We start from the raw sequence: 9,176 nt of genomic DNA, 5'->3' as shown, positions 1-9,176 counted from the left end.
CAGAGGCGACTGTGGGCACAGGCAGAGCCCACGGGGCCCTGGCAAATGTGGGTCAGGGGGTTCTGGTAACAGGGTACAGCCCCAGCGTGGCAGAGAAAGACCTGGAGCTGCTCCCTGGCCAGGCTATATTTCCATCTTTTTATCAGTGTCACCAAAACTCCCCTCCCTGCAGCGCAGTTGGCACGGGTTGCATGGTTTCCAGGGTGGCATAAGGGAGCCCGGAGCCAGCTCAGCCCCGTGCCTCAGTTTCCCCGTGCAGGGGGAAGGAAATGTCCCCGCTCTGCTGTAGGTGACAATGTAAACACGGAGGGAGGGAGTGAGCCTGGAGCTTCGCAGTGACGCAGAGGGAAGAAGGGGTTTCCAGCTGGGCTGTGCGCTGCAGGATTTCCCCTTTCTCCCTCTCCAGCCCCGCGGCAGCAGCTCGTTCCGAGCATCGGCGATGGAATTCTCGGAGCTGATCAAGACAGCGACGGTGGAGAACGTGGTGCTGTCGTGCCCGGGGATGCCCGCGGTGAAGGGCACACTGTGCATCACCAGCCACCACCTGCTGCTCTCCTCCTGCCCCGGTGGGGACACCCAGCCTGGCTCCCTGGAGCTCTGGCTGCTCATCCGTAACGTGGACGCCGTGGAGAAAAGGTGAGTGTGCTGCTCTCCCAGCCCTCTCCCCCCTGCCTTAGCTGGATTCTCTCCCAGTGCCAAGGGCAGAGCGTGGCCATATCCTTCCTCTTCCTCATGGCCCACCCACGGCAGCACAGGGCATTGACCTCCTCTTCTTCCCAGAGTGCAGAATTTAGGCTGGAACCAGCCCCCCTGGACTAACGGCTCCCCACGAGACACCAGGTTTGGTTTTTAATGCTCTTTTGGCTCTGCCAACCACCACCAGTTCCCTGCTGGTGGAAATCCCAGCTCTGGTGTCAGAGGAGAGCCAGAGACTTGGCACCCACACTGGCACTGCTGCACCTCACTCCTGCAGGGAGAGGGTTTGGTGCTGTGTGTCTGTCTGTCTGTGCCAGCCCTGACCTCCCCACTGCCTCCCCCAGGCTCACCAGCTCCTCTGGCACCATCACACTCCGGTGCAAAGACCTGAGGGTGCTGCAGCTGGAGATTCCAGGCATGGAGGAGTGTCTGAACATTGCCAGCTCCATCGAGGTGAGCCAGGGAGCAAAGGGTTGGCAGGAAAAAAAGCAGCCACTGCACTGTTTGCTCTGGGTCTGTCATTAACGTGGGTAAACACTTCGCTCTGGGCAGTGCTGGCACAAGTGCCCATGGGCTGGTGGTGCCTGCCCAGCCCTCACTTGGGATGGGAACAGTGGTGGGATTTGCACAGCCCTGGGCACACAGCAGGGACGTTCCCAGTGAGTGCTCCTCACCCTCTACCCATGACCAGCTCCACCTTTGCTCCCACTCCAGGCTCTCTCCTCGGTGGACTCCGTGATGATGATGTACCCATTCTTCTACAGACCCCCGAGCCCGAGGCTCGAGGAAGGATGGCACCTCTTCCCCCTCGAGCAGTACTTCCAGCAGATCTCCTCGCAGGTGAGCCTTGCCAGGGAGACACCCAACTTCCCCAGCATGTCCCAGGCTCCCCACTGGGGCTCCCACTGACCCCACATCTCCCCTAGACGAGCCAGTGGAGGCTGAGCAACGTGAACCAAGACTTCACCACGTGCCCCACGAACCCTCCCGCCGTGATGGTGCCGGCGGCGGCGGGGCGAGCCAGGGGAGGCTGAGCAACGTGACCCAAGACTTCCCCACGTGCCCCACGTACCCCCCCGCCGTGATGGTGCCGGCGGCGGTGGACGACGAGGTGCTGAGGAAATCCGCTCGGTTCCGCCAGGGTGGGAGATTCCCTGTGCTCAGCTACTACCACCCCAGAAACGGCACTGTGAGTGCCCATCCTGCCCCTCCTCACCTCTCCTGCCTCGGCTGGGGGTGGCTGGGAGCTGCCCACCTTCCCCTCTCTCCCGCAGGTGATGCTCCGCTGCGCTCAGCCGCTCACGGGCCCCAACCGCAGGCGATGCCGTGAGGATGAGACGCTGCTGGGGACGGTCCTGGATGAAGGGGAACAAGGTTTCATCATCGACACACGCTCAGCCCAGGCAGCAAAGCAGGCTCGGATGACAGGAGGAGGCACAGAGCCTAAATCCTCCTACCCCCAGTGGAGGAGGTTGCACCGCCCCATGGAGAGGTGAGGGCTGTGCTGAGACCTGGCGCTGTCACCACGTGGGTGATCACACTGCCTGGCACTACATGGAGAACTGCAGCTCCTCCTAGAAGTCTCGCCAAGCCCTTAGCACCACTCTCCCTGCTCCTAGAGGTCGCCCACTGCAGGAGAGCTTCATCAAGCTGGTGGAAGCCTGCAATGACTCCTCCATCAGCATGGATCGCTGGCTGAGCCGCCTGGAGAGCTGTCGCTGGCTCAGCCACGTCAAGGCAGCTCTGAGCACAGCCTGCCTGGCTGCTCAGTGCATGGACAGGTGAGGGGGCTGCACCCCACAGCTCCTGCTTTCCCCCTTGCCAAGCTCTCAGCGTGCCCCAAAATTCGGGCACTCTGGGGTGAGCTCAGTGGCATCACCCCCAGCAGCTGTGCTCACCCACAGGGAGGAGGCCAATGTGCTGGTGCACGGGGCAGAGGGGACAGACACGACTCTGCTGGTGACAGCACTGGCCCAGGTGATCCTGGACCCTTCCTGCCGTACCCTGGCAGGATTCCAGGGGCTGCTGGAGCGGGAGTGGATCAAGGTGAGATTGGTGGGCCCAACGGGGTTGAAAGGAGGTTGTAGAGGTGGAGGATGGTCTCTTTTGACTTGCCTGCAGTCTGGAGGGAATAGCCTTGAGCTGAGACAGGGCAGAGACAGAGAAGATATTAGAAAACACTTTCTCACTGTCAGGGTGTTCAGGCACTGGAATATTGCCCAGGGAGGTGGTGGAGTCACCATCCCTGGAAGTTAAGAAGCATCTGGATCTGGCACTGCAAGATATGGTTTAAGGGTTACAGCAGTGACAGGTTAACGGTTAGACTTGGTGATGTTAAAAATCTCTTTCAACTTTGCTGATTCTCTGAGGGGGTTGGGGATCTCAGCCTGGCTGGGCCCCCTCACCCCCTCGGGGTTCCCTCAGGCTGGACACCCCTTCCACCTCCGCTGTGCCCGCTCTGCCTACTCCCACGCCAGGCTCAAGCAGGAGGCTCCACTTTTCCTCCTCTTCCTCGACTGTGTGTGGCAGCTGAGCCGCCAGTTCCCCTTTTCCCTGGAGTTTGGGGAGCAGCTCCTGCTCACCCTCTTCGACAACACCTACGCCTCAGCCTACGGCACCTTCCTCTGCAACAACGAGAAGGAGAGGTGAGTGGGGTGGGGACAGCACTGTCCCCCAGGAGCAACACCACAGCCACCACCTCTTGGGCACAGCTGGGTCACCCCAAGCCCCACGACTGGGACTGCAACACCTCCCACCTGTCCCCAGGAGCCTGTGTAAGGTGAAGGAGAGCACACACTCGCTCTGGGCATGGCTGAACCAGCCTGAGGAGAAGAAGAAGTACCTGAACCCTCTCTACTCACACAATCCCCTGGTGATCTGGCCCTCTGTGGAGCCTCAGAGCATCCAGCTCTGGCAGGGTGAGGTGGATCCTTCCCAATTCCATCCTCAGCTCCAAGCTGAGGAGAAGCTGCTCTGCCTTTCCCTCCCTGACAGGGCTGAAGTAACACCCAGACCCTTCTCTTCCAGGTTTGTTCCTCCGTTGGATCCGTTCGCCCCAGCACCTGGATGAGGCCTGGGCAGAGATCCAGCGGTTGGTTGAGGAAAACAACCCTCCTGTCAAGGAGAGCACGGGGAACAGGCTGAGCCAGTCCCTCCCTGACCCTGCTGCCAGCACAGAGAACCAAAGATGAAGGACAGTGTGGGCAGTTCTGTCCCTGCTGCCAGCACAGAGAACCACAGATGAAGGGCAGTGTGGGCAGTTCTGTCCCTGCAGGCTGCTGGGATGAGGTGACTCTGGATCTTGGGAAGCACTGTGCAGGACACAGACCCCAAGGAGAGCTCTGGGAGTGGGGACAAACTCCCTTTCCCAGCTTCAGGGCTGCCCAGACTGAGCTTGTTTCAGTAAAATCTCTCTCACAGCCAGAGGCTGCATCCTGCTCTTCCCTCGGGGCAGGAAGAAGCTGTTCCTTCCCAGTGGGATTTCAGCAGTGGAGCAGAAGAGCAGGACGTGGCCATCAGCCTGCCCAGCTGCCAGGCAGGGTTGGCACAGCAGAACACACTAACCCAACTCCCTCTCCACACAGGGCACGTGGCTGCAGCCTGTGTTGCATCAGTCGCTCCGAGCTGGAAGCCAGCCCGGGAATTGTGCCCTTGAACCCAGTTTTTTGAGGAAGGAAAGACAGACAGAGCCAGGGTGAGAGGTGAGAAGGATGAGGATCTGCAGCACAAGCTCCTAGGGCAGGAAATAACTGTTCCATGAGGAAAGTTGGCTCAGGGTCAGGCCAGCAGATAAACACAGCAGCAGAGCGGGCGCGTGCGAGGCGGCTGGGAAACAATTCCTGGCTGCTGCTCTTCCAACCCTTTCACACTCCAGAGCTGCAGCCCAGGCTGGGGATCCTAGTTAACCCAGGATGGGCAGAGGTCCTGGGAGGAGCAGCACTGCTGTCTGTCTGCCCATGGGTGTGGAGCTGGGAAAACAAAGTCCTTGGGTTAAGTTTGTTCCAGATCAGGGAAGAGAAAAAAAAAGACACAGAGGTGACTTTTCTTGTGTTTAGAAAAGATTTATATTTATTTCCTGATGACTTTTTTTCCTCCCCTGATGTATAAATATGCCCAGCAGGCAGGAAGCCCTTGGGGCAGGCAGGCAGCCAACCCAGCTCCCTTCCTTGCCTTCACTGCTCTTCCCGTTGTGTTTCCAACTTCCCAACCTTCACACAGCTCCCAAAATTGCTGCCAAGTGCTTCCTGCTGTGCAGCAGAATAACTTCAGGCCTTACAACAGTCCTGTGATGGAGCCAATGGACTGGGCAAGGGGTTGGAGGAGGAAAAAGAAGAGGAAAGGCAAATCCTCCTTTAGGCCTCAAATTCAAACTCGAAGTACTGCGGATCGAAGTAATGGATGCGAACGTAGCCATCCTCACCCCCACTGCTGTAGCTGCAGGGAGAAAAAGGAGAGTCAGGAATGCTTTGGGAGCAAACAGGGGGAAGTCTGGACTCACAACCCTCTCCAGAAACTAAGACAGGAGTCACAAGACAAAAACAAGGATCAGGGATGAAGCTGAAGTGTGTAACAAGGTGTTAAGTGACCTCTCTGGGCTTGCAGCCTCTCCTGGCAGGGCTGGAATGGGAGAATTAAGCTGCTGGTTCCACTCCCACCACAAAGCTCCTGTGAGCCGAGCCATATCCCAACTAAAAAGTGGGATAGGACACACTGGAATACCCCCAGAGACCTCACCTCTTCCCATCAGGGTGGAAAGCGACACTGTTGATGGGACCGAAGTGACCCTTCACTCTGCCAAACTCCTCCTCAAAAGCCAAGTGGAAGAATCTGGGAGAAGGAAGGTTTAAGTTAGCACAAGGAGGCAGGAGCCTGGAAGGGACAGCATCAGGGTGTCCTCAAAAGCTCTGCAAGTAAGTTCAAGGACTTCTGCAGGAGGAGGATGATCTGGAACAGCATCCCTGGGCTGCCAGAAGTGCTCCAGGGTGAAGATTCAGCCCTGCCAGAGGGAAAGGACCAACCTGGCCTCGAATTTGCCAATCCTGGTGGAGGTTGTGGTCACATCCATGGCCTCCTGCCCACCACCAAGCACCACCTGCAGAGGAGAGAAGCCACAATGCTTCAGTGCTGCCTGCACTGTGTGCTCAGCAGAGCCAGGAGAGGAGGGAGCAGAGCCTTAGGGAATTACAGAGTCATTTAGGTTGGAAAAGACCTCCAGGATCACTGAGTCCAACCTGTGACCCATCACCACCTTGTCAACTAGAGCAGAGCACCGAGTGCCACACCCAGTTGTGTCTTGGAACTGTTTCTTGGAACTTTGACAGTCAAACTTGAAGAACTTAATGGTCTCCTCCAACCTTGATGATTCTATGATTCTTGGATACCTCCAAGGATGAGGACTCCGAGGATGGTGACTCCATCACCTCCCACTAATCCCACAGATCCCACAAACCCATCATCAGGCCTGATTCCAGCCCTCAGAGACATTCCCACCTCCCTGTCCCACTCCTGTGAAGATCAGAGGATGCAAAGTCTCACTCCCTGTGCCAGGCCCAGCAAAGCTCTCCAAACCCATCCACAATCTGGTTTTTGGCTAGATTGGGGGACACTCACACTGGTGACTCAGGGGTCACAGTAAGTGTCACACTGGGTGAGTTCATCCTTACATGGTCAAAGATGGGGGAGAGGGCAGCAGAGTTCACTGGTCTCTCCGTCCGGAACGTCTTCAGGTGCTCCAGGGAGGTGCAGTCAAAGAGCTGTGAGGCAAAAGGGACAGAGTCACTCACTAACCCACCCTGGTACAGCTGCTGAGCCACACCTGGGCAGATGTGACCTCTACAGTCACTTCTGGGCATTCAAATCCCCAAAACATTTCCCCCCAAGGCCAAAATGCTTGTCCTAAGGGACACCTTCCAGAGGTGGCAAACTGCAGCTGTGGTTTGGCAGTGCCAAAATGTAATGCTAAAAATACGCCAAAAAATATAATAGGCTCCCCCCAAAAATGCCAAAATATTTCCTTTTCCATGCCTGGCTGATGATTCCACATGGTGGCACCTCCCCTTCCTCACTGAACAAAGAGCTTTGTCTTTCCACTGACTCAAATTCCTAAGGAGCAAAACCCCCTGGCATAGCTCTGAGCAGAGATCCTGCCAGGAAATATCCACATCCCACTGGCAGTGCTGCTGGAACTCCTCACCTTGGCTGTGTTGTCCTTGGAGGCAGTGATGAACATGGTCATGTCCCTGGAGGTCTGGATGTCGTTGATCTGCTTGGTGTGCTCCTTGATGTTGGACAGCTGCTCCCCTGACTGAAGGGTGAAGAGGCAGGTTCAGGGAGCTAATCAGTGATTTCCTCATTGAAAACAATTTAGGAGATCATGGAACAGAATCCTGGAATGATATGGCTTGGAAGCGAACTTAAATATCCCCTCATTTCACCCTGACATGTCACTGCCAGCAGCAGAGCAGTTGGCACATCAGCCTTGCTCAGGAGAGACACAGATAGTAGTTATCCCTCCTTGAAGTTGTTGTTTTGATCCCAAAATCCCATATCCTGCCCAGGAGCAGCACAGGAATGCTGTGACATCCTCCCCCAGTCCCCTGCTCAGCCTGACCTTGGCACTGAACTGGTTGAGCTCTCCATTCTCATGCCCTGCAATGATGAACTCTCCCAGAGGGCCCCACACAGCACTGGTGATCTTGGAATCACTGCAGGGAATCTTCATGTAAGGCTCATTGTTCTCTGAGGGAGGAAGGAAGGAAGACAGTGAGACACAGTGGCACTGGTTGTAGCCACCCACACCTCCCTGATGCCCTGGGGTAGGTCCTGGGCTGGCTCCTCACCAATCTGGCTGGGGTCCCTCAGGTCGAAGAAGCTCACAAAGCACTGATATCCCATCTGCTTGTCCGTGGAAAACATGATGATGTTCCCTCCAAAGTCAAAGCCACATGTCCTCACTGCTGAGCTGGTCTTCACCAGGGCCAGCTGCTTCCCTGCATGGGGCAGAGACCTCACCTCAGGGGGTTGTGGGGAGATCAGGGAGTCATGAAATGGATTGGGTTGGAAGGAGCTTATGGATCATCTAGTTCCACCCTTGCCATGGGCAGGGACACCTTCCTCCAGCCCAGGTTGCTCCAGCCTGGCCTGGAACACTTTCAGGGATGGAGCAGCCACAGCTTCTCTGGACAACCTGTGCCAGTGCCTCAGCACCCTCACAGGGAAGGATTCCTTCCCAATATCCCACATAGATCACCCCTTTTTCAGTGTCAAACCACTCCTCCTTGTCCTGTCCCTCCATCCCTTGTCCCAAGTGCCTCTCCATCTCTCTTGGTGCCCTTTTAGGCACTGGAAGAGGCTCTGAGGTCTCCCCAGAGACTTCTCCTCCCCAGGTGCACACTCCCAGCCTGGCTCCATGGCAGAGAAGCTCCACTCCAGTCCCGTGGATCCCTCCAGGCTCAGCAAACCTCTCAACTGTGCCCCAAACAGGGATTTGGGAAGAGTCTTACCTGTCTCACAGTCCCAGAGACGACAGCTGTTATCTGCAGAGCCAGTGAGCACATGCCTTGTGTCCCCTGAGCCTCCAGTTAGGGAATATCTGCCTCAAAATCCACTGTCCATGTACCCAAAGAGCATTTACACACCAGATTAAAAGCTTTTTTTTACACAGCTTGGGATATGTCCATTCCAGGAGAGGCAACACTTAAATACAGACATGGAACCTAAGTGTTCCCACTGCAAAAACCACAGCTTTCCTATGAAATTTAAAGGGAAAAGTTCCAGTTGTTGGATTAACATGACCTTTGCATAATCTGGACTCAGCTACCTGCTCATAGGGATGAAAAACCTTCAGGCACATTCCCTGAGCAGTACAAGAGTAAATGTGGGATATAACGTGTTATTCCAATTATTATCAGCATAGTGGGAGGAAAATACCCAAAAGATAAGGGAAAAATACCCAGAAGAGGAAAATACCCAGAAGGTAAGGGGAAAATACCCAAGAGATAAGGGAAAACCACCCAAAAGATGGGAAAAAAAGGGTGGGAGGAATAACCTAAACCGAATCCTAAGTTAAAACACGGATCAAAGTAGTTCCATAGCACCAAAGGATACAATCAGCATCCACACACCAAACAGCTCCTGTGTGCCCATTATAGGTGCCCAATCTCTCCCCGTTCACCGAATACCACACGTTGACAATCTGCAACGACCAAAAAAAACCCCAAAACACCCATTTTAATAATCTCAATCAACAAACACACCGTTAATTATACCTGAGGCTGAATGGATCTTACAAGGGGTAGGGACCACTCACCGGATCCTTAGCTACGGTGAACAGCAAGTCTCCCTCACGGTTATATTTGATCTGCGTGATGGATCGCTCATGGCCCTGCAGCAGGATGGGCTTCTGCGAAGGGAAAACAACATGGGGTGAATGTGGCGTGGAGGGGGGACAAGCGCGGCCCACGGTTCGGTGCTCCTGGGGC

The 9,176-nt window shown here is 55.7% G+C and overlaps 2 protein-coding genes across 2 annotated transcripts; one reads left to right on the top strand and one right to left on the bottom strand.

Annotated features, from left to right (window-relative positions):
- The first annotated feature begins 439 nt into the window (after window positions 1–439).
- LOC103797823 (myotubularin-related protein 9-like) lies at window positions 440–3,887 on the top strand. Its single transcript, XM_009070057.1, has 11 exons — window positions 440–636; window positions 1,041–1,149; window positions 1,411–1,536; window positions 1,623–1,636; window positions 1,726–1,885; window positions 1,971–2,188; window positions 2,316–2,477; window positions 2,601–2,742; window positions 3,121–3,341; window positions 3,463–3,614; window positions 3,724–3,887. The coding sequence occupies exons 1-11, from the start codon at window positions 440–442 to the stop codon at window positions 3,885–3,887; spliced, it is 1,665 nt and encodes a 554-aa protein (XP_009068305.1).
- A 995-nt stretch (window positions 3,888–4,882) lies between these two features.
- EIF3I (eukaryotic translation initiation factor 3, subunit I) lies at window positions 4,883–9,097 on the bottom strand (the record flags this gene model as incomplete). The annotated part of the gene is made up of 10 exons (XM_009070058.1): window positions 4,883–5,130; window positions 5,431–5,523; window positions 5,715–5,788; window positions 6,360–6,449; window positions 6,890–7,000; window positions 7,307–7,434; window positions 7,536–7,685; window positions 8,199–8,264; window positions 8,803–8,890; window positions 9,005–9,097. Coding segments are annotated over 10 exons (975 nt in total), but the record flags the coding sequence as incomplete, so codon positions are not given.
- Window positions 9,098–9,176: the final 79 nt, after the last annotated feature.

This window comes from Acanthisitta chloris, unplaced genomic scaffold (genome assembly GCF_000695815.1).
Source record: "Acanthisitta chloris isolate BGI_N310 unplaced genomic scaffold, ASM69581v1 scaffold10062, whole genome shotgun sequence".
NCBI classification, from domain to species: domain Eukaryota; kingdom Metazoa; phylum Chordata; class Aves; order Passeriformes; family Acanthisittidae; genus Acanthisitta; species Acanthisitta chloris.
The sequence above is the reverse complement of the archived record's forward strand: the minus strand, read 5'-3'. Positions and strand labels throughout refer to the sequence as shown.

Excerpts from the sequence above, each read along its gene's own strand:
- LOC103797823 (XM_009070057.1), top strand. The coding sequence starts at position 440 with ATGGAATTCTCGGAGCTGATCAAGACAGCGACGGTGGAGAACGTGGTG. Across the intron at positions 637-1,040 it reads GTGGACGCCGTGGAGAAAAG|GCTCACCAGCTCCTCTGGCA; the intron begins GTGAGTGTGCTG and ends TGCCTCCCCCAG. Across the intron at positions 2,743-3,120 it reads TGGAGCGGGAGTGGATCAAG|GCTGGACACCCCTTCCACCT; the intron begins GTGAGATTGGTG and ends GGGTTCCCTCAG.